The sequence below is a fragment of the Bos indicus genome, chromosome 8 (genome assembly GCF_029378745.1).
Source record: "Bos indicus isolate NIAB-ARS_2022 breed Sahiwal x Tharparkar chromosome 8, NIAB-ARS_B.indTharparkar_mat_pri_1.0, whole genome shotgun sequence".
Lineage (NCBI taxonomy): Eukaryota > Metazoa > Chordata > Mammalia > Artiodactyla > Bovidae > Bos > Bos indicus.
In genome coordinates, this window is record NC_091767.1 from 44,055,862 (window position 1) to 44,079,684 (window position 23,823).

Below are 23,823 nucleotides of genomic sequence, written 5' to 3' on the forward strand. Positions count from 1 at the left end.
CTAGAAGGTGTTGAGATGGTGTATTTTTATTGTTACTAGGCATCACTTTTTTTTTCACATCTCTAGATGTGGACTCGGAGAAGGCAATGGCACCCCACTCCAGTACTGTTGCCTTGAAAATCCCATGGACACAGGAGCCTGGTGGGCTGAAGTCCATGGGGTCGCGAAGAGTTGGACATGGCTCAGCGACTTCCCTTTCACTTTTCACTTTCATGCATCGGAGAAGGAAATGGCAGCCCACTCCAGTGTTCTTGCCTGGAGAATCCCAGGGATGGGGGAGCCTCGTGGGCTGCCGTCTACGGGGTCGCACAGAGTCGGACACGACTGAAGCGACTTAGCGGCAAATGTGGACGGGGGCTTGAGGAGATGTGTACCACAGCATACAACTGGAAGTACAGCAAACACGGCCGACTCCCTGGGCCGGGCTCTCTACTTCCTATGCTGTAAGGATGGTTGGAACAAATTCATGATATTTTTCAGTCCTCTAAAATGATACGCGTTTCCGAATTTCACAGCTCACTGTGGAGTAAGTTTCGACTTAGGCTGACCCGGATTCCCTATCAGTATCCTGGGACCAGTATCCTGGAACCAGTAATGGAGCAGCCACAAAGTGCTCTGCACACCCTCAGTGGTACTGGCCTGAATCAACACATACTGTAGCTTGACCAGCCCTGGATTTTGTCTGTGTGAACTGACAAGGAAGTTCGGCCCACCCTGCTTAGAGGCAAATGTTTATTCCCCTCCTTACTGGCATAGCACTGCTGGCATCCTCTCCACACATAAACTGGATTTTGATTGTGATGTTCCGGGCAGATGCTAGTTTGTTAGCAAAGTTCAGCCTCTGTGGGTAGACATAGAGAAGGTTTCTGGAAAAGAAAAGATGAGGAGCCAATCAGTAAGATCTAGAGTCTATTTTAACCAAGTTGTTCGGGGGATGCTGAAATCTGCACTCATAAGGTGACTGTTCTGAAGGAGATTTTCCTCTCAGAAGTGAACTACCTTTGGAGAATAAATGCATTATTGTTGATTCTTTGTCTTCAACTGCAGTGATCTGATAATAACCAACACTGTTCTCTGTTTTGCTACACAGACAGAGGTGTCTGCTGCAGCTGAGAAAGTCCTGGAATGTGGAAATCCGCCCAGAGGTAACTATATGTCTGATACAAAGATAAGAAAACAAAAAGGTTCCGATCATTTTAAAAAGAAATCATGGCCACAGGCAATGGCCTAATTTCATTTCTCCTTTCTAATCCCATGTAGCACTTTTCTAAAAAAGAATCTTAATTGGGCTGCACCATGCTACATGCAGTATCTTAGTTTCCAGACCAGGGATTGAACCTGTGCCCCCTGGTTCAAGTGGAAGAGCAGTCTTAACCACTGGACGACCAGGGAAGTACCCACAGTTTCAATTTTTTTATTGTCATGACATATTACACTGGTTTAACTTTCTTTTCTTTTATAAGATGACAGTTCATCTAAGCCCAATTAGCTATGTAACATAATAATACAACACTATGAATAATATACTCATCCATTCAACAACTATAGGACAAATACTAGGCTGACTATAACTTTGTATATTTTTTCTTTCTATTTGCATTAGTACTACTATAATCCACTAAAAAGTAAGCTCCATGAGGGCAGAGATTTTTATCTGATGTTTTTGATTCACTGATGTATTCCCAGCACTACACTGGTGCCTGGGACATAGTAGGTGCTAAAAAAATTACTTGTTGAACAAAAGAATGAATGTATATACATTCAATTAATCATATTCCTGACTTTAAGAAACAACAGCGGTACTAATATTTATAAGTATCATTAATATTTATCCACAGACTGGTTTCAAATAGGAAAAGGAGTACGTCAAGAATGTATATTGTCACCCTGCTTATTTAACTTATATGCAGAGTACATCATGAAAAACGCTGGGCTGGAAGAAGCACAAGCTGGAATCAAGATTGCCAGAAGAAATATCAATAACCTCAGATATGCAGATGACACCACCCTTATGGCAGAAAGTGAAGAGGAACTAAAAAGCCTCTTGATGAAAGTGAAAGAGGAGAGTGAAAAAGTTGAAAGCTCAACATTCAGAAAACTAAGAACATGGCATCTGGTCCCATCACTTCATGGGAAATAGATGGGGAAACAGTGGAAACAGCATCAGACTTTATTATATTTTTGGGCTCCAAAATCACTGCAGATGGTAATTGCAGCCATGAAATTAAAAGACGCTTATTTCTTGGAAGGAAAGTTATGACCAACCTAAATAGCATATTCAAAAGCAGAGATATTACTTTGCCAACAAAGGTCCGTCTAGTCAAGGCTATGGTTTTTCCAGTGGTCATGTATGGATGTGAGAGTTGGACTGTGAAGAAAGCTCAGTGCCGAAGAATTGATGTTTTTGAACTGTGGTGTTGGAGAAGACTCTTGAGAGTCCCTTGGACTGCAAGGAGATTCAACCAGTCCATCCTAAAGGAGATCAGTCCTGGGTGTTCATTGGAAGGACTGATGCTAAAGCTGAAACTCCAGTACTTTGACCACCTCATGCGAAGAGCTGACTCACTGGAAAAGACTCTGATGCTGTGAGTGATTAGGGGCAGGAGGAGAAGGGGACGACAGAGGATGAGATGGCTGGATGGCATCACCGACTCGATAGACATGAGTTTGAGTGAACTCCGGGAGTTGGTGATGGACAGGGAGGCCTGGTGTGCTGCAGTTCATGGGGTCGCAAAGAGTCGGATGTGACTGAGCGACTGAACTGAACTGAACTGAATATTTATCCTAAGATGGGTAGTTTCTTTAATTTTCAAAATTATCCTATAGATAGATACTATTTTCATGGCAACACCCCCACAACACAAATGAAAAAAAAATGATATAGTTAGGAAACGGCAATCAAGAGCTGAAGTCAGGCACTCTGGATACAGAGTCACTCTGTTAACCTTATTCAAGCTCTATTCTTGTCAGATAAGGCTCCCATTAAATAAAATGATAAGAATGGCCTTTTCAGACTATTCATGACATCTCTCAGGCAAGCTTGCCTTAATTCTCGGGATCTCATTAACAGCTGAGCGTCAACAGTACACCAAAGGCTGATTTGACTGTGTCATGCTGGGAAAGTCTCCTGTCTTCCTCACTCTTGGTCCACGATTCTAAATCCTAATTACACATTCTCCCCAAAAGGACATATTCTGGCCCCAAAGGCTTCAGATGACAAAACAACCTTTGTGTGAACTAGATTATCAAGAGAACAGTGATCAAGAAGGAGGACCAGGTGACCAGATTTTTCCCTCTGTGAATAAAGGTTCTCATGATACTTTACAAGGGTTTGCATATTAATCCATACCAGAGCTTCTCAGCCTCACCACTACTGACATTTTGGACTGGATAGTTCCTTGTCATGGGGAGTTTCCTGCACATTGTCGGATGTTTAGCAGCATCCCTGGCCTCTACCCACTAGATGTTAGTAGTATCTCCCCTCTACTCAGCTGTGACGAGTAAAAATGTCTCCAGACATTGCCACATGTCCCCAGGAGCGGCAAAGTCACCCTCACTTGAGAACCACTGACCTATACATGTGAATTTTGCATTACAAATCTATATAACTATGCTGGCAAATTTCCTATCTTTAACAGATACAATCAGTGCATCTAGTGGGTCCATACTCACATGTAAAGGGTTTCCATTGGAAAAGTATAAAGTCAATACTCAAGAATTAGGCAGAAGAAAATTTTTAATGTTTGATTTATGATGTCAGAGGTAGTCAGGGACTGAAAAACCAAAAGAAAAAGACTTGACTGACACTGTTGTTCAGTTCTATCCTCTTCATGATAACCTCCCCCTTGTGGGTGTGCATTGTGTGTGTGCACAAATGCAAGCAAATAGTCTTCTGGACCAATATTTACATAAATCCATGAATTTACCCCATGGATCTTTCTTGCTACAACAGTATCAACAGTGACAACACTAATAACCACAACCCTGCAAAGTCTCAAGGACTAGGCTAGTGAACCTCCGTCTGATGGACACGCAGATGAGAAACTGAGGCCCTGAGAGGTAAAGTGACAGTTCACTCCATGAATTAGCCTCCAAGTGGGCACAGAGTCCAGTTCGGCGCTGACTCTACAATGGCTGTCTCAGGGATGCCTTGCAAATCTTGCTCAGTCACACTGAGGGACCCCACCTTCGATGCAGGCAGATGGAGCTGAACTTCAGAGGCCATCAGGAAGGGTCACAGATTAGTAATGAAGGCAGAAGGCAGTTCATGGTTGGCAACACAGGTGTCCATGTGGCTTATACACTCCTCTCTGCTTGCTCTCCGTCATCTCCGCGGCCACCAAACCCACCAGCAGAGCCAATGTTTACTGAGTGGCCGTGTGGGGAGTGGTTAAGGGCTCTGAAGTCAGACTTGGGCAAGCTGCTTAGCCTTTCCAAAGCCTTTCCTAAGCTAACCCCAGTGGGGTTAGTAATTGCACCCACTTCCTAGGGCCATAGGGAATGTTAATGAAGAAGAACTTAGTGATAGCGAGGTGATGAGTATTATTTCCACAGAGCTAAAGTGAGATACACACCCCAACCTACACCCTCCGCTCCAGATTATCCTCATTTCTCACCTGGATTTCCACAGTGCTTTCTGCATTGCTTTCTCTTCTAGATTTGCCCCATTCACTGGACTCCTTATATGTTGGTTAGAAGGATCTTTCCAAAGTGTAAAACGGATGATGTCAGGTGCCTACAAGAGTTCCTAAACGTCTTCTCATGGGCCTACAAGATCTGGCCCTTGGCAATTTCTCTGATGTTACCAGGCATCACTTTCCCACACTGGCCTTCTTTAAGGCCCAGAATATTTCAAACTCATTCTCACCTTGGGGGTTCCTATACCTGCAGTTTTCTCTGCCTAGAAGGGCATCTCCTGGTTCTCTAACTGACTCATTCCTTCTCATCTCTGGGGTTTTACCTCACATGTCAGATCCTCAAAGAGGTCGTTCTCCCATCCTACTTAATTGGGCCACTCCATTCACATATTTTCTCTCTTTTATAATTATATGATGATCATACATACATATGCTTACAAAAATAATTGATTATGAATAATGATTACGAAAATACATGATTATGAAAATAATATATGTATCCATTCTCTTCAATCTTGAATACTTGCAAAAGTACAGAAAAGTAGAAAGAATAAAACAACAACAATTTGATATCCCAACATAAAATTACTGACAAGGTTAGCATATGTCCTTCTAGTCTTTTCCCCTCTATATGTTAAATATTTTATCTACATATTTATACACAAAACTTTTAAAAAAATTTTGTTGTCATTTAACACTGTTCAGTTATGATCATTTTCTGGTGTCACTAAACATTTGCTTTTTGGCCATACCACATGGCATGTGGGATCTTAGTTCCCCAACCAGGGATCGAATCTCACGCCTGCACTGGAAGGCAGAGTCTTCACCACTGGACTGCCAGGGAAGTCATTAAATAGTTTCAATAAACATGATTTTAATGGATGTATATTATCCCATATTATGAATGTGCCATCATTTCCACAGTCTCAAAAAATAAGCAGTAAGATTATTTCCTTTTCTTTTTTTCAATTCTAAAGTTAGAATGAACACTTTCTATATCTTGCCTCTCTGCAATTCAGGAAGAATCCCTTTTAATTCTAAATAGTTCAGTTTCTTCATCTTTAAATTAATTGAAAAGATACCAATCAACCTTTCTTTATGCTGTGCTAGAAGAAATAATGAGCCAGAGTTCGTAAAAATGCTTTGAAGTAGAGAGATGAAAGGGTCTGTGTAAATCACAATGGAAAAGCCTGGATAAGCAAGTCAGCTGTCAGCACACTTGTCTCCTACATCCCAAGCCAGGGCACCACCTACCTGTCCTACACGTCTCCCAACACCAGTCGACAGTTTTGCACGTGGCTTCCAAAGGGGTTGCTGGCCCCTACATTCAAACATCATTATCATGGGCACTCAGCATTCTGCCCTGTATGAATGTACTTTCTGCAGAATACAGAGCAGGAAAGAAACATCCAGAGAATTTAGTCCACATTCCTTTTCTGTCGACCAGAGACTGACTAACCCAGAGAGGTTAAATGATTTTGCCTAAGAATTTTTTTAAGAATATGCATTTTCCAAGGATCATCATAATTCTTACTGGCAAGAATGCTAAGTGATATGTTTTGTTAAATCTGCATGATTTCTAAGAAATGAATGTAAGAAAATAAGTGTTTTCTCTTGGAAGGAAAGATCTACCTACAGGGTCAGTAATCCACAGAGCCTCAACCAGATATGAAAAATTACCAATAAACTGATAAACAGCCTCATACATTTTATATATGGTAAATTATAAGTGTGTGTGTGTGAGTTGCTCAGTTGTGTCTGACTCTTCGCAACCCCATGGACTGTAGCTTGCCCGGCTCCTTTGTCTACGGAATTCTCCAGGCAAGAATACCACAGTAGGTAGCCATTCCCTTCTCCAGGGGATGTTCCCAACCCAGGAATCAAACCCAGGTCTCCCGCACTGCAGGCAGATTTTTATGGTCTGAGCCACCAGGGAAGACCGAGAATTACATTATCTAATGATTTTTGAGAATGTCAACTATAACTGAACTAGGAATCCCTTGTTACTGCAAAGTTATTTCAGAAGTTTTAGTAACTACAGGCCTGATGTAAGTGTAGGCATTTAGTATAATCTCATCTTTTCCCAAATGTGGGCAAAAAGCCTTCTCTTCAGTCAGGTGCATCACAGCACAGAAGGGGACGTTTAGTATTCATCAACAATTTTCTTTTCAAAGCCACTTCAGATGGCTTCTCTTGATTATAAACTATTTTAGAAACTTCAAATTCTTTCCATTGATTCAGCAACAGCCCCTCAACTTATTTTTAAACTGTTGGCATTGAGCAGCTCTAGGAAGTCAGAAGTTAACTTGTGGAATCTGACCATTATTAGATCCAATTGTTGACAAAACTCTCTCTGCTCTTTATGGTTTTGGGATCATCCTCTATTTCTTTTGCTGAAAACAGGTTAACTCAAGGGACCTTGACATCTTTGAAAGCCACAATGCCAAAAACATCACTTTGGTTTCTCCTCCGTTTAGCCTATCCTTCATCCAGTGCAAGGAAACAAAGAGAAAAGCTGCCCTACAAAACAGAAAAACAAACTATAGAATGGAAGAAAATATTTACAAATGATACAGCTGACAAGGGAATTATCTCCAAAATATACATACAGCTCATATAACTAAAAAAAAAAAAAACAACCTAATAAAAAAATGGGCAGAAGATCGAAACAGACATTTCTTCAAAAAAGACATACAGATGGCCAAAAGGCACATAAAAAGATGCTGCTGCTGCTGCTAAGTCACTTCAGTCGTGTCCAACTCTGTGCGACGCCATAGACGGCAGCCCATCAGGCTCCCCATCCCTGGGATTCTCTAGGCCTAGCATACTGGCGTGGGTAGCCATTTCCTTCTCCAATGCATGAAAGTGAAAAGTGAAAGTGAAGTCGCTCAGTCGTGCCTGACTCTTAGCAACCCCATGGACTGCAGCCTACCAGGCTTCTCTGTCCATGGGATTTTCCAGGCAAGAGTACTGGAGTGGGTTGCCATTGCCTTCTCCTGAAAAGATGCTATACAATGCTAATTATTCAGTTCAGTTCAGTTCAGCTGCTCAGTCGTGTCCGACTTTTTGCGACCCCATGAACTGCAGCACGCCAGGCCTCCCTGTCCATCACCAACTCCCGGACTTCACTCAAACTCATGTCCATCAAATCGGTGATGCCATCCAGCCATCTCATCCTCTGTCGTCCCCTTCTCCTCATGCCCCCAGTCCCTCCCAGCATCAGGGTCTTTTCCAACGAGTCAACTCTTCGCATGAGGTGGCCAAAGTACTGGAGTTTTAGCTTTAGCATCAGTCCTTCCAAAGAAATCCCAGGACTGATCTCCTTTAGGATGGACTGGTTGGATCTCCTTGCAGTCCAAGGGACTCTCAAGAGTCTTCTCCAACACCACAGTTCAAAAGCATCAATTCTTCGGCGCTCAGCCTTCTTCACAGTCCAACTCTCACATCCATACATGACCACTGGAAAAACCATAGCCTTGACTAGATGAACCTTGGTTGGCAAAGTAATGCCTCTGCTTTTCAATATGCTATCTAGGTTGGTCATAACTTTCCTTCCAAGGAGGCTTTTAATTTCATGGCTGCAATCACCATCTGCAGTGATTTTGGAGCCCCCAAAAATAAAGTCTGACACTGTTTCCACTGTTTCCCCATCTATTTCTCATGAAGTGATGGGACCAGATGCCATGATCTTAGTTTTCTGAATGTTGAGCTTTAAGCCAACTTTTTCACTCTCCTCTTTCACTTTCATCAAGAGGCTTTTTAGTTCCTCTTCACTTTCTGCCATAAGGGTGATGTCATCTGCATATCTGAGGTTATTGATATTTCTCCCGGCAATCTTGATTCCAGCTTGTGCTTCTTCCAGCCCAGGTTTCTCATGATGTACTCTGCATATATGTTAAATAAGCAGGGTGATAATATACAGCCTTGACGTACTCCTTTCCCAATTTGGAACCAGTCTGTTGTTCCATGTCCAGTTCTAACTGCTGCTTCCTGACCTGCATACAGGTTTCTCAAGAGGCAGGTCAGGTGGTCTGGTATCCCCATCTCTTGAAGAATTTTCCACAGTTTATTGTGATCCACACAGTCAAAGGCTTTGGCATAGTCAATAAAGCAGAAATAGATGTTTTTCTGGAACTCTCTTGCTTCTTCCATGATCCAACGGATGTTGGCAATTTGATCTCTGGTTCCTCTGCCTTTTCTAAAACCAGCTTGAACATCTGGAAGTTCACAGTTTACGTATTGCTGAAGCCTGGCTTGGAGAATTTTGAGCATTACTTTACTAGCGTGTGAGATGAGTGCAATTGTGCGGTAGTCTGATGCTTTGGCATTGCCTTTCTTTGGGACTGGAATGAAAACTGACCTTTTCCAGTCCTGTGGCCACTGCTGAGTTTTCCAAATTTGCTGGCATAATGAGTGTAGCACTTTCACAGCATCATCTTTCAGGATTTGAAATAGCTCAACTGGAATTCCATCACCTGCACTGGCTTTGTTCGTAGTGATGCTTTCTAAGGCCCACTTAACTTCACATTCCAGGATGTCTGGCTCTAGGTGAGTGATCACACCATTGTGATTATCTTGGTCATGAAGATCTTTTTTGTACAGTTCTTCTGTGTATTCTTGCCATCTCTTCTTAATATCTTCTGCTTCTATTAGGTCCATACCATTTCTGTCCTTTATCAAGCCCATCTTTGCATGAAATGTTCCCCTGGTATCTCTAATTTTCTTGAAGAGATCTCTAGTCTTTCCATTCTGTTGTTTTCCTCTATTTCTTTGCACTGATCGCTGAGGAAGGCTTTCTTATCTCTTCTTGCTATTCTTTGGAACTCTGCATTCAGATGTTTATATCTTTCCTTTTCTCCTTTGTTTTCGCTTATCTTCTTTTCACAGCTATTTGTAAGGCCTCCCCAGAAAGCCATTTTGCTTTTTTGCATTTCTTTTCCATGGGGATGGTCTTGATCCCTGTCTGCTGTACAATATCAGGAACCTCTGTCCATAGTTTATCAGGCACTCTATGTATCAGATCTAGTCCCTTAAATCTATTTGTCACTTCCTCTGTATAATCATAAGGGATTTGATTTAGGTCATACCTGAATGGTCTAGTGGTTTTCCCTACTTTCTTCAATTTAAGTCTGAATTTGGCAATAAGGAGGGAAACACAAATCAAAACTACAATGAAGCACCACCTCACACCTGTCAGAATGGTCATCATCAAAAAGTTTACAAATAACAAATGCTGGAGAGGGTATGGAGCAAAAGGAACCCTTCTACACTGTTGGTGGGAATGTATATTGGTACAGCCACTAGGGAGAACAGCATAGAAGTTTCTTAAAAAACCAAAAATAGAGCTACCAGATGATCCTGCAGTCCCACTCCAGGGCAAATATATGGAGAAAACCATAATTCAAAAAGATACCATGCACCCCAATGTTCATTGCAGCACTATTTACAACAAGACATGGAAGCAACCTAAATGTTCATTGACAGATAATGGATAATGATATAACCTAAGCTGCTTTTATATCAGGGAAGGTGAGCTTGTATGATTAGTGATCCTCATCAGGTAAGATTCTGAGTGAGACTATCCTTTTTAAAAAACTACAAAATGGAGCTGCCCTGGTGGCTCTGTCACAAAGAATTCACCTGCCAATGCAGAGGATACAGGTTTGATCCCTGACCTGGGAAGATCCCACATGCCGAGGAGCAACTAAGTCCGTGGGCCACAACTCCTGAGCTGTGCTCCAGAGCCCAGCAACTGCATCTCCTGAGCCCGCATGCCACCAGCACTGCAGCCCGAGTGCCCTGGAGCTTGTGCGCCACAAGAGAAGCCGCCACGCAAAGCCTGCACGCCACAACTAGAGAGCAGCCCCCACTCACCGTGACTAGGGAAGAACCCACGCGGCAACAGACACCCAGCGCAGCCAAAGTAAATACAGTTATCTTAAAAGCAAGCAAAACTACCAAATGGTCTACAGATAGAAGGTGGACAAGTCAATTTCCTCACCTTTTCATTACATAAAAAGGCTGGAGTTAAGTCTCAAATGCAATGAAACTCAAGAAGAACTTAGAAAATTGCAAGATATGATACAAATGAAGATTCTTTTCCTATCAAGACTATAAATGTAAAACAGCTAGTGGACTTTACAGTGCAACCTTAAACATGCTGCAGGGCAGTGAGATCTTAAAACATGTCACTTAACGAATGGATCGATTTCTCTGGGTCTCTCTCTCCATCTTTCAATTGATGTCTCTCATGTATCTCTTGGTGGTGCTCACTTTCTCCCTCTCTCTCCTCTCTCTCTTTCTGTCTTTAATCCATGTATGTGTCTCTGACTCTCTTTCAGTGTCCCTCAGTTTCTCTCTTTCTGTGTCTTTCTGATACACCCTCTCTCATCCTTTTATCTCCCTCACAATCTCTCAGAAAATGGCAAAATGCTCCTGCTGTAGGGGCACTCCTTCAGTTTCACTGAGTCACTAAAATCCATTTTCTTCTGAGTTTGCAAGCGTTTGATGATTTCTCACCCTGGGCTGGGCCTCGGTTGTAGGCAGGATGATAGACACAGAGCCTAAGATTTATGAACGTCTCAGAATTCTACAAAAATGTCTGAGACCCACAAAAATGATTAACTCCAAAATATAAAAAGTAAAACCTCAAGACAAAAATTAATGAATTTTAAATTAAAATTAAATGCTTACCAAATGCAACATTTTATCAGTTGACAGTAACTCTACTGAGTTTAACAATAAGCAAAAAAATCCCCCCCCTAATTTTGCAGGTTGTTATAAAATTACACATTGGGTATATGTAATTAATATAGAAATGGATACATCTTAATATGTTTTAGTTGCCGACAAAGGTCTGTATAGTCAAAGTTATGATTATTCCAGTAGTCATGTATGGATGTGAGAATTGGACCATAAAGAAGGTTGAGTGCTGAAGAATTGATACTTTTTTTTTTTTGAGGGGGTGATACACAGTTTATTGAATTAGATTTTTCTATTTACAACTGAGATCACATCTACATACTATTTTGCTAGTCTACATGGGTACATTATTTCTAACAAGTTTAGACTTACGATGAATGGGCTCAATTATACAAAAATACACGCACACACTCACACTAATTGTTTTAAAACAGTAGTGCATACATTATACTCCTCCTATAAAGCCAGCTTTGATTAAAAACCGCTAGTTTCAAAGATCAGTCTGATTTTGAAGATGAACCAAGATACACGAGGTATGATTCTAAAATCTATCTTAGCCATTTTGTACAGTTGCTATCTTACTGGACTATAGTATATATTTTTAAAAAGGACACTGATGAGGGGCACTATCTGGTATTAACTTTAACCAGACAGCTGACTGCCTGCTCCTCCCCCGCAAAACCTTTGGCCAAGAGTTCTCCACTGTGAAGACTGAAAGGACCTGGTGATACTACAGCAGCAGTCCCATTATGCTTGGAGGTGACAGAAGCAGGGCCACGTCAACCTTTAATTCTACCACACCATGCAACTCACAAACGGTTCTGAGATTAGAACATTTACCACCGTACTCAAAACACTTACAGACATGGAGAGTCAGCTAAAACAAAGGGAAAAAAAAAAGTCATAGGTGGGTAGGTAAGAAGGTAGACAAATGAAGAGTCAAGCTGCTCCGTCCAACACCTGTGCATGTGTGCTTTAACTAAACGAACTCAGGAGACCAGTAGCAGTGGACCTGCTCAATCCCCCTTCCAAATCAGAACAAGAAGAAAAAGCTCAGGCTTGAGTTTTCTACTATGCATAGGCTCTGCCGGTGACGAGGAGCTCATAAGCAGGATCTCTACTCCTGTACAACACGATGCAGGCACACAGCATGCCCAGCAGCTGAATAGCTGCAAATGCCAATGCTGCCCAGATAACATGCATCTTGATTTCTTGTAGCTTCTTCACAACTAGAGCCTTACACCCCTCAGCATAGAGATCAGAGGGGTTGGCCAGACTGCCGTTACAGCTGCTGGCTGTCTCTCTGCAACAACTAACAGGGATGCTCTGGTTTTTGGTTTCTTTGAACCAGTCTGTATTTTCCCAGTCTGAATAGTTGTGAATTCCACAACAGTGCAGCTGTCTCTGAACATAGTCAATGGCCCGGCTAGCAGCATCAGGGTTGGTTCCATTGTAGGTCTTACATACCTTCTGAATGCTGCGATCAACTTCATTTTCCACCTTTGCTCTGTAAACATATCCCAAAACCACAACAACAACTTCTGTGACAAAAACCAAGAGTAGGATGATGACAAACGTGGCAAGTCCACAGCGGCTTTCCCGGATTGGGGCACAGCAACCAATTAGCCCAATAATGAAGAGCAGGGCCCCGACAGCTATGATCACCACAGCAGGGATGAGAGTGTACACATCTTCAAAGAAGTGGTCATAGTCGTCGTGAGTGATGAAGACATAGGCTCCAACATAGCATAAAATGCCAGCGGCTCCCCATAAGATGAGGTTGAGAAACACCAGCACGGTCTTGGAGGAGGTGATGCCACACTGGCCCATGGTGCCGGCGGTCGGCTGCGGCCCTGCTCGGGGAGCGGGACGCGCTCACTGAGTGAGGTGGCAATGGCGACGGCGCCTCCCCGCAGGGAACTGCACGGCCTGTGAGGCATTCACCGCAGCGCCCGGCACCGTCGCGCACCCAGAATTGATACTTTTAAACTGTGGTGCTGGAGGAGACTCTTGAGAGTCCCTTGGACTGCAAGGAGATCAAACCAGTCAATCCCAAAGGAAATCAACCCTGAATATTCACTGGAAGGACTGCTGCTAAAGCTGAAGCTAAATTACTCTGGCCACCTGATGTGAGCAGCCGACTCACTGGAAAAGACCCTGATGCTGGGAAAGACTGAAGGTAGAAGGAGACGGGGTGGCAGAGGATGAGATGGTTAACTAGCATCACCAACTCAATGGACTTGAATTTGAGCAAACTCCAGGAGATAGTGGAGGACAGAGAAGTCAGGCATGCTGAACTCCATGGGGCCACAAAGAGCCAGACACGACTTAGTGACTGAGAAACAACAGCAACACAGGTGCTTTGAGAAGTCCTAAAAGGAACATGGCTGTTGAAATGGGAGAAAGGATGAATAAAATATCAGATAAATTGGTTTTTCTGTTTTATTAGCTTTCTTATAGCTAGAGACACAAGTGCTGGTTTAATAGCAGGCCGTTAGCAATATGCACTGGACTGAAATAGATGGGATAGTAAATTGGAACCTACCTCTCTTGATGCAACACTACTGAAACAGCTTTTGATATAAAAAGCTCTCCAGGTTTCTAAATAAACACTTTCAACCTAACTACTTTGGCAATTTCAAAGTAATTTCTTTTTCTTTCCCTGGTGTTTTAAAAGTCTCCCTCTCTAACCATTTTTGCAAAGACAGAGCCAAAGAATTGGTAAACTATTTGCTGAAGTGGAAATGTAGCATACCAATTGTATGAATAAGATGCCCTCATTCAAAAACTACAGAAAAGGGCGAGTGGCTCTTACTTCTTTTAAGCAACAGACTTTGAGTTGAGCAGAATGAAATTCAAATGCCTACTAATATAAGTAATGTCTTGTAGTTATCTGATGTCTTTTATTCAAGCATTCCAAAGAAAAAGCAAATCTAGAGATACTACTTTGAGCTATCTATCCAAAGTGAGAAGCCGGAGAGGCGGTTTTGTATATCACTCACATTTCACTGCCAGAAAAATGTATTTTAGATGTAACAGCAAAAGTAGCTAACAACACGTATTTCTTACTATGTGCAGGCACCATTCTAACAGTAGCTAACAGTACCAATGACAGTGCTGCTATTTAGCCTCTTTAGGCAGATGGTAAAACTGAGGCCCAGAGAGGCTGTATAACCTGCGCAGGGCGACACGGCTGGCAAAAGGCACAGCGCAATTCAAATCCAGGCGCCCTGCAGCTCATACTAGATCCAGTGCCCATAGCCACTGCTGCTTCTAAGAACAGTAAACAGTTTCTTTGGTCAACAATGAGGCTCACCAGAACTTTATCATAAGGTGGTCTTTTATTAAATGGTTTACAGGCACTAAGGGATGCTTCCCCAAGAAAATTATAAGAGTTTTTTTTTAATTTAAAATAAAAGCTTAAAAAGTTTAAAATAACTTAAGGATGAGAGTGAGTACTGTCCCTTAAGGTGTTAGATAGAGGTTTTGGTATTTTAAATACATTGAGTGCAAATGAAGTTGGAAATCTCAGAGTTTAGCACCTGGTATATTCTCCAAATTTTCCTTTCACCCAGAAATTTTATACCTTGTTATATAATCTCTGTAATCTGCCTCACATACTTTTTTTTACCATGAGAATGTTTATAAATACATGCATAAAAATAAAATATTTGCTATGTCCTCTCTTGTCATTCCATGGTCTCATGCCATTAATTTATGTTTATTCCTATTTCTAATACTCTATAGTTTAGATGAAAGCACAAACTCACAAAGGAATCAGTGAAGAATGGAAAGGAGAAGAAAACGCCTACTGTGTAGGGTGAAGGGAACATTCCACCTTCAGAAATCAGAGCAAGAGAAATAGAATGTACAACTTGTTGTAGGACACCAGCCAGAGTCCACACAAGGACTGCCTGCCTCAGCACAAGAATGGAAGGGGACTCTGGGAATGAGTCACAACTGTTCCTCGGTCACCCCTGTGCTCCGAGGGCTAGGCTGCAATGTCTTGTATAAACGCTGGTACTGTATTCTGGACACTGGGGACCTCTACCTCTCACCTCCACAAAAAGCAAATGCAGTTAAGAAGCCAGAGACAAAATGTTACCATATTGTTTAGAAACACTACAATGATCCAACATGCTCTCTCCACACTCGTCATGTTAAATTAGTACACTCAAAAACAGACTAAGAATGAGAGAGAGAGAAACAGAAAACAACAGCAAACTCTAGGACTTGTCATTACACTACTGTTAAAGACTTACGGCAGGGGCGGGGAGGAACTGTCGACACTTTCTCATGGATGGACTACAATTTGAACATCAAATATGAGGTCTTTGTATAGAATACCTATTATAACTACAAAGAATCCGTCTTTGAACTTGAACTAACTAAATGTTCACAGCTCCTGTATTTCAGACTACCTTTTCTATTACATCAATCCTCATCCCTTCTTTTTTTCCCCCATCCCTTCTTTTATGAGATAGATTAAAAGTTGCTCTTTAGTGAGAGCTTGGTAAGCCAGTATTCTTATAAAATAAAGCAGGACCTCAAGCTGGGACAAAGAGAATGCTACCTTTTAGAAAGAGTTAAAAGCATCTGAGCTCTCCATAAAACCCACTTACTTGTTGAGAAAAAGTTCAGTTGGTTTTCAATCACAAAAGACCTAAAGGGAAAGTTGGGATATTTATGGTCTTAGGTTTTATCTAGATGAGGTTCCCAATGAAAAGAATCACAAATACCCAAGCATTTGAAACATGCTGGAGAAAACTGACTGCTTTAAGAACAAAATATATCTCCCTCCAACTTTGCTTGAAACGTTTTTTTAAAGATATTTTGTCTAGCTGAAATTTTACCAGTTAAGATATCCACATTACCAAATACTTTTTTTGAAACTCTGCTTAGCAGATTGAACATATTATGTGGTTTATATATCATTCACTCTCACTTTAGTATGAATTAGTTTACTCAGTTCCTGCTCTTCTTACAAAAAGGTTAGATTTATGGACTGTAGTGTGAGTGGAGAAAGGAAATAAAAAGGACGACAGGAGATTTCTCTGGTGGTCCGGTTCAGGCTCCTTGCTTCTGATGCAGAGGGCATGAGTTTGATCCCTGGCTGGGGAACTATAACCCCATATGTCTCACACACACACACACACACACACAAAGGATTCAGTTCAGTTCAGTTGCTCAGTCGTGTCTGACTTTTTGCCACCCCATGAATCGCAGCACGCCAGGCCTCCCTGTCCATCACCAACTCCCGGAGTTCACTCAGACTCACGTCCAGCGAGTCAGTGATGCCATCCAGCCATCTTCCTCTGTTGTCCCCTTCTCCTCCTGCCCCCAATCCCTCCCAGCATCAGAGTCTTTTCCAATGAGTCAACTCTTTGCATGAGGTGGCCAAAGTACTGGAGTTTCAGCTTCAGCATAATTCCTTCCAAAGAAATCCCAGGGCTGATCTCCTTCAGAATGGACTAGTTGGATCTCCTTGCAATCCAAGGGACTCTCAAGAGTCTTCTCCAACACCACAGTTCAAAAGCATCAATTCTTCAGTGCTCAGCCTTCTTCACAGTCCAACTCTCACATCCATACATGACCACTGGAAAAAACATAGCCTTGACTAGATGGTCCTTTGTTGGCAAAGTAATGTCTCTGCTTTGAATATGCTATCTAGGTTGGTCATAACTTTCCTTCCAAGGAGTAAGCATCTTTTAATTTCATGGCTGCAGTCACCATCTGCAGTTATCTTGGAGCCCAGAAAAATAAAGTCTGACACTGTTTCCACTGTTTCCCCATCTATTTCCCATGAAGTCATGGGACCAGATGCCATGATCTTCATTTTCTGAATGTGGAGCTTTAAGCCAACTTTTTAACTCTCCTCTTTCACTTTCATCAAGAGGCTTTTTAGTTCCTCTTCACTTTCTGCCATAAGGGTGGTGTCATCTGCATATCTGAGGTTATCGATATTTCTCCCAGCATTTTGATTCCAGCTTGTGTTTCTTCCAGTCCAGCATTTCTCATGATGTACTCTGCATATAAGTTAAATAAGCAGGGTGACAATATACAGCCTTGATGAACTCCTTTCCCATTTTGGAACCAGTCTGTTGTTCCATGTCCAGTTCTAACTGCTGCTTCCTGACCTGCATACAGATTTCTCAAGAGGCAGGTCAGGTGGTCTGTTATTCCCATCTCTTGAAGAATTTTCCACAGTTTATTGTGATCCACACAGTCAAAGGCTTTGGCATAGTCAATAAAGCAGAAATAGATGTTTTTCTGGAACTCTCTTGCTTCTTCCATGATCCAGCGGATGTTGGCAATTGGATCTCTGGTTCCTCTGCCTTTTCTAAAACCAGCTTGAACATCTGGAAGTTCACGGTTCATGTATTGCTAAAGCCTGGTTTGGAGAATTTTGAGCATTACTTTACTAGCGTGTGAGATGAGTGCAATTGTGCGGTAGTTTGAGCATTCTTTGGCATTGCCTTTCTTTGGGATTGGAATGAAAACTGACCTTTTCCAGTCCTGTGGCCACTGCTGAGTGTTCCAAATTTGCTGGCATATTGAGTGCAGCACTTTCACAGCATCATCTTTCAGGATTTGAAATAGCTCCACTGGAATTCTATCACCTCCACTAGCTTTGTTCGTAGTGATGCTTTCTAAGGCCCACTTGACTTCTCATTCGAGGATGTCTGGCTCTAGGTCAGTGATCGCACCATCATGATTATCTGGGTTGTGAAGATCTTTTTTGTAGTTCTTCTGTGTATTCTTGCCACCTCTTCTTAATATCTTCTGCTTCTGTTAGGATTGTGGGGTGATTATTAACCATGAGACACTGCTTTGGAGAAGACCCTCAGTTGCTTTGGGTGTGAAGGAGAGTGACAAAGTAAGGGGAAGCTGGGAAAGTTCTCAAATCCAGATTTTTTATCCCAAAATTTGTTCTATAACCTCCTTAAACTTGACACTGACAATATAGTCAAAATGTTCACTGGATAACTGCAGCTCTTCCAACTCCCAGCTAACACCATAGAATGTGGTTTTAAGGTCTATGTTATTTGTATACTCTTTGTAAGTCTCACTTAGGGAGGGCTCAGAAATTTGTTAAATAGGTTAAGCTTCAGTTGGTTTAGTAGAACACTGTTTTCAGTGGGTTTCTTTTTGGATGAAAAGAAAATACATTACATTATTTTTTTATTTAAATTAATGTAATATAATACTTTACATTAATTCTACACAAGCAGAGATCGGAACTACTTTAGCAATATACATTTCAGGTATCTTGAAAAACTCTCCCTCCACAGCTATATTTTGCATTTCACTCAGAAAATTTATATAAATTATACATATATATACATACATGCATATAAATAGATGTTTCAGAGGTGAGTCGGTGGTGGGTGTAAGGGGGTGTGGGGTAGGTAAGGTGCTACATGATGGGAAACAGGATAAATGACCCCATTCCTTAAAATTGGGTTGGCCAAAAAATTTGGGTTCTTTCTGTAACATCTTACAGAACAACCAGAACGAAATTTTTGGCTAACCCAATATATACAGCTTAGGGTTTTTTCCCTACTACTCTGAATCTAAGACAACTTGGGAAACCTGATTTAACCTGGGTGAAAAAAAAAGAAAACAAAACACGTCGTCCCACATAACAGGCTTGTTTCTTTGGAGGGTGTGTTAGTGAGGGCTGGGGATGGGGACTCCTCTCACCTTAGAGGGTGTGTGAAGAAGCAGTTAATTTTCTATAGGGAGCATGTACTGCAGATGTCCTAGAAATACACCAGGCTGATGGGAACACTCTCCACAGGGAGCCTGGTCCTCAGCATTGGAGGAAGTAAACCACTTTCCCTCACCCACCTTCCCACCTCCCCACACTCCTTCAAATTCATACAACTGGAGTGCCTCAACTTTTGGTAGCTTGGTTAAGAACTCTGGTGAAGTGAAGTGAAGACACTCAGTCATGTCCAACTCTTTGCGACCCCATGAACTGTAGCCTACAAGGCTCCTCTGTCCATGGAATTTTCCAGGCAAGAGTACTGGAGTGGGTTGCCATTTCCTTCTCCAGGGGATCTTCCCGACCCAGGGATCGAACCCAGGTCTCCCGCATTGCAGGTGGACGCTTTACCATCTGAGCCACTAGGGAAGCAGTTCCTGATGATGCCTGACTCCTGCTGCTCTTACTCTCCAAAGTTCCCTCCCCTTGAGTGTGGGCTGGACCTAAGTGACTCATTTCTAACTAGAAACTTTTCTAATCTACTAATCTAAGCGAGATTACATTACAAAAAAGACCCTAGCTGTATATTCTTACTCTCTCTTGCTTATTCTGAAGCCATCAATGTTGTGAGCCGCTCTACTGAGAAACCAATATAGCAAGGAATTCAAGGGGATCTCTTGCCAACAGCTAGTGAGGACTTAAGGCCTTTAGCTTAACAAACCAAGAGGAACCGAATACTGTTGTCAACTACAAATTGGCACTTGCCAAGATGGTTGCCAACGACAACAACAAGGGCATTCACCACCTGCCTCTGCGGAGACTAAACCTGCACTGCTGAAGCTGTTGACCTTCAACACCCGCTGAGGGAGTTCAGGGTGGAGTAAGGCACTCTGTGCACCAGGCAATCTGGTGGGACATGTCTTTAGATAGATGTTTTAGGAACAGATTTTATGATACCAATCCTTGCATCTCCTCATATCTAGAAAAGCACTAAATCCCTTCATGGTGACATCAGATCCTAGCAACAAACTTTGTCAAATGAATGCTTAATGGTATTCACTCCCCCTTCACAAAACCTTGTGCACTGACTTTCCCCCACTGCCGCTTTGGAGCAGTCTCTCAGAGCTATCTGAGGTGCTGCCTTCAGGGCTGCAGTCCTCATTTTGCCCCAAATAAAACTTAACCCACAACTCTCAAGCTGTTCATCATTTTTTTAGTGGACACTGTCAACAACCTCATGAGTGAGCTCAGAAGTGAATTCTCCCCTTGCTGACCCCTGGCGTGATCCCAACCTTGACTAACATCTTGACCATGGCCTTTTGAGAGCCCTGGGTCAGAGGCACTCAGCTAAAACACATCTGGATAAAACACAGAAGCTGTGAGATAGCAGCTGTCTGTTGTTTCATGCTGCAAAGTTTCAGTTAAGTAGCAATAAGTAACTAATATGAGTATGTACATTTTTTAAAAGCATGTTAGGTATTCACTGATATTTAAACATGAGATTCCTTTAAAAATGCTTTACCTTATAGCATTTCTGTCTCTTAACTGTACCTCAGGGTTATTATTGCTTCTCTATGGGATATAATGTCACGACTACCTTGAGAAAATAATCTTAAGAGCAAAGTAGCCTCCATGGAGCCCATCCAATTACTAACTATAGAACCTTGAGCATTTAAAAATATATAAATAATTTTTCTTCAGTTCTCATTTTGATTCTGTTCACTGAATTAATTAATGTTTCTTAAAGAGGCTGTGACAGATCAAATAAAAGTGAAGAAGAATGTTAAAAAATACCTACCACAAATACCTTCCTTTTCCCTTGAAACATAAAATTTTAATGAAAGTTTCCCCCAAACAAAACAAACATTTCAACAATATTTGGCTTTGTGAGAGACTTAAAATTTAAGTTTAAAGATACCATTTTGATGCCAAATCTGGGTTACATTTTTAAAAAGGCCATGAGGCAGAACTGTCATGTGGAAAGCTAACATGAACCAACCTGCATGTTCTTTTGAGAGGCAGAGGGAGCACATTTTTTCCAGGCTTTGCAAATAGTTTCCTAAAACAAATCTGCCAACTGACAAAAATTCATACACATATAAGAAAATTTCCAAGTTTTTATGTTGCTGAAACTGAATTTCTTTCTTTTGGTTTGAGGCAGAACCTTTATTAGTTCCCTACTTATTAAAAAAAAGAAAGCCAATGAATAAACCAATACTATTGTTTACAATGCCTGATTTTAATATTGGCAGATGTCTTGGTTCATGTTGAAGAAAATATTGGAATTGAAGGAAACAGCAGGACTACTAAGAAATAAATTGTTCAGATGCCCCCAACGACTTCTAGAAACATATCCCTGCTTTGGGTACTTAGTGAGGGAGAAGGCTTGTCTGGGTTTTGGAGGTGGGAGAACCTGCAAGATCTCAGGTGCCTGCAGGACAAAGTTGCACATGTGTCTTTCCATACATCAACTCAGCTGTGAGCCATTCCGGTGTCTTCAGGAGGCTGGGGTTTGCCTCCAAGGAGAGGTAGTCATTCCTCCTCTTTGTCTCTCAGCACCAAGAATTGTGCCTGGCATATGGTAGGGACTCAAAATTACTGGTTAGGTGATTGCATCATCTTTACTCATAGGGTGAGAAGTACTGCTTAGGTGGCAAGATTTTCAAAGGACAGGTAGCCTGCTCTATGGCAGAGGGTGAGGAAAGAGGAGGGGAAGAGTCCTTGCTCCCACGCTCATACCAGGGTGACAACTCCACAAGGAGCTGTGCCTGCTCCCAGACCAACTGGAGGGTTGAGTAACAGCTGTTGTTATGAACTTCACTTCTCCCTGACTTAGAAACAGAAACAGGCAGTGCTTTGTCAGCTGCTGGCTTGGGATACACAAGGGTTTCATGCTAGAGTTGGTTTCATTTCAACTAAACTTTGGGAGAAGACATTAGAGAGCATACCACAGAAGATGTATCCTGCTTGGGACTCTCGTGCCCAGAGCCTGAAATTAATCTAATGTTGTAAGTCACTCACACTTCAGTTTGGAAAAGGATGTTCTAAAGTCCAGAAGGGAGAGGATATATGTATATGTATGCCTTTTCATTTTGCCATACAGTAGAAACTTTACAACAGTGTAAAGCAACTATACTCCAATAAAAATTAATTTTTAAAAAGCATGTTCCTTTGTTAAATACATAAATAAAAATAAAAAATGTAATTCCAGAAAAAGATGAAAAAGGGTCTTTGAGATGGTCTTATTATTAAATATATAATTATTAGCCTAGGCATGGAAATCTCTTAAAAATAATTAAAATGAGCCATTAAGTTGAGGAACTCAACTTCACTCAACTTTTATCTTCACTAAACTGTAATATTTATATTTTCACATGGTTCTTAGTTTACATTTTACATGGTTCTTAGTTTACATTCTGAAGGCTGTCCAACAAAGAACATTAAAGAAGTGAGGTGGAATAGCACAGTTTTGAAAGCTCTATAACCTTTCTGGATTTTAGGCCAGTGGAAAAATCAAATTCATTTTTTAATTATAAAAGGTACATGGCATGTGACTGATAAGCCCTGGTTTTTAAAAAAATTACCTTCTTACACTGTCAAAACTCAGCCGTTCCCTACTCATTGCTCTATTTCACTTCGTGCTGTGGGACCAGCCTGAACTGCCCTCACCCAAAACCCCAGGGCATTCTGGCTTCTGCAGAGAGAGGTCAAGGGCAGACTGTCTGAGACCTAAAACCACAGGACATACATCACTGGAGAGACGGCCAAGCACTTCATGGGAAGAGTGGCTCTATAAAGTACACAGGAAAGTGAGAACAAAGAATGAAAAACTGAACCGTGGAGAAGGTTCCTCCCTCCCCCAAACGGCAAAAGAAATAAGATGGAACAATTCCCCGAAGGATGGCCCATCAGAAGACAAGCCACTTCAAAGAGCTAATTTTAAAATAATAATTAAAAAAACTGACAGAAGTAGGGAAATCAAAGAAAGAAGGCTTTTTGAATTTTAGGAAGATGCTTCTAATCTAGGCTAACTATTCAGCATCATCATCAAAAGCAGACCCAGGTTCATTGTCCTTTCATCACCCTTTCTCTGTTGCTTCTGCTCCCACCAACCTTACCCTCCCACCCCAGGTAAAAACAGGATGCTTCATGAAGCTTCATGCTGAAATCTATGTAAAGGATCACTGGGGGAGAAAAGAAATGACATTCATGCCAAGTGAATGAACAGAGCAGGACTTTTTGTTAGGACAGTTGTTTACAGGCAGTAACACTAAAGCATGATGGACTCAAAGTGAATGAGTATAAACTATAGATTAACGGGTGCATCCCTGCTGGTTCAGTGGTTAAAAAAAAATCCACCTGCCAAGGCAGGACACACACGTTCGATCCCTGATCCGGGAAAACTGCACATGTCTTGCAGCAATTAAGTCCGTGCGCCACAACTACTGAGCCTGAACTCTAGAGTCTAGGAGCTGCAACCACTGAAGCCTGCACGCCCTAGCACCCGGGCTCCGTGACCAGAGAAGCCACCGCAATGAGAAGCACTGCAGCTAGAGAGTGGCCCCCACTTGCTGCAACTAGAGAAAAGCCTGCTTAGCACAGCAATGAAGATCAAGCACAGCCATAAATAAATACATTATATAAGAAAAAGATAGTGAGAGGTTGTGACTCATGGAATCAATGACATCAGTGTACACAGAACCTCCTTAACACTATTTCATTACTGATGATGGACCCACATTCTTTTATTTTTATATCTGAAGCGGGGAGGGGAGG

At 41.8% G+C, this 23,823-nt stretch overlaps 1 protein-coding gene and 1 pseudogene across 4 annotated transcripts in view; both read right to left on the reverse strand.

Annotated features, from left to right (window-relative positions):
- Positions 1-23,823, reverse strand: part of DOCK8 (dedicator of cytokinesis 8) — a 233,498-nt gene that overhangs the window by 85,781 nt on the left and 123,894 nt on the right. For all 4 annotated transcript variants that reach the window (XM_070794611.1, XM_019966033.2, XM_070794610.1 and 1 more), the window contains one exon: positions 749-866. In XM_070794611.1, coding sequence (XP_070650712.1) covers positions 749-866 — 118 coding nt within the window. The remainder of the gene's footprint in view (positions 1-748; positions 867-23,823) is intronic.
- Positions 6,036-16,674, reverse strand: LOC139184543 (tetraspanin-3 pseudogene; annotated as a pseudogene).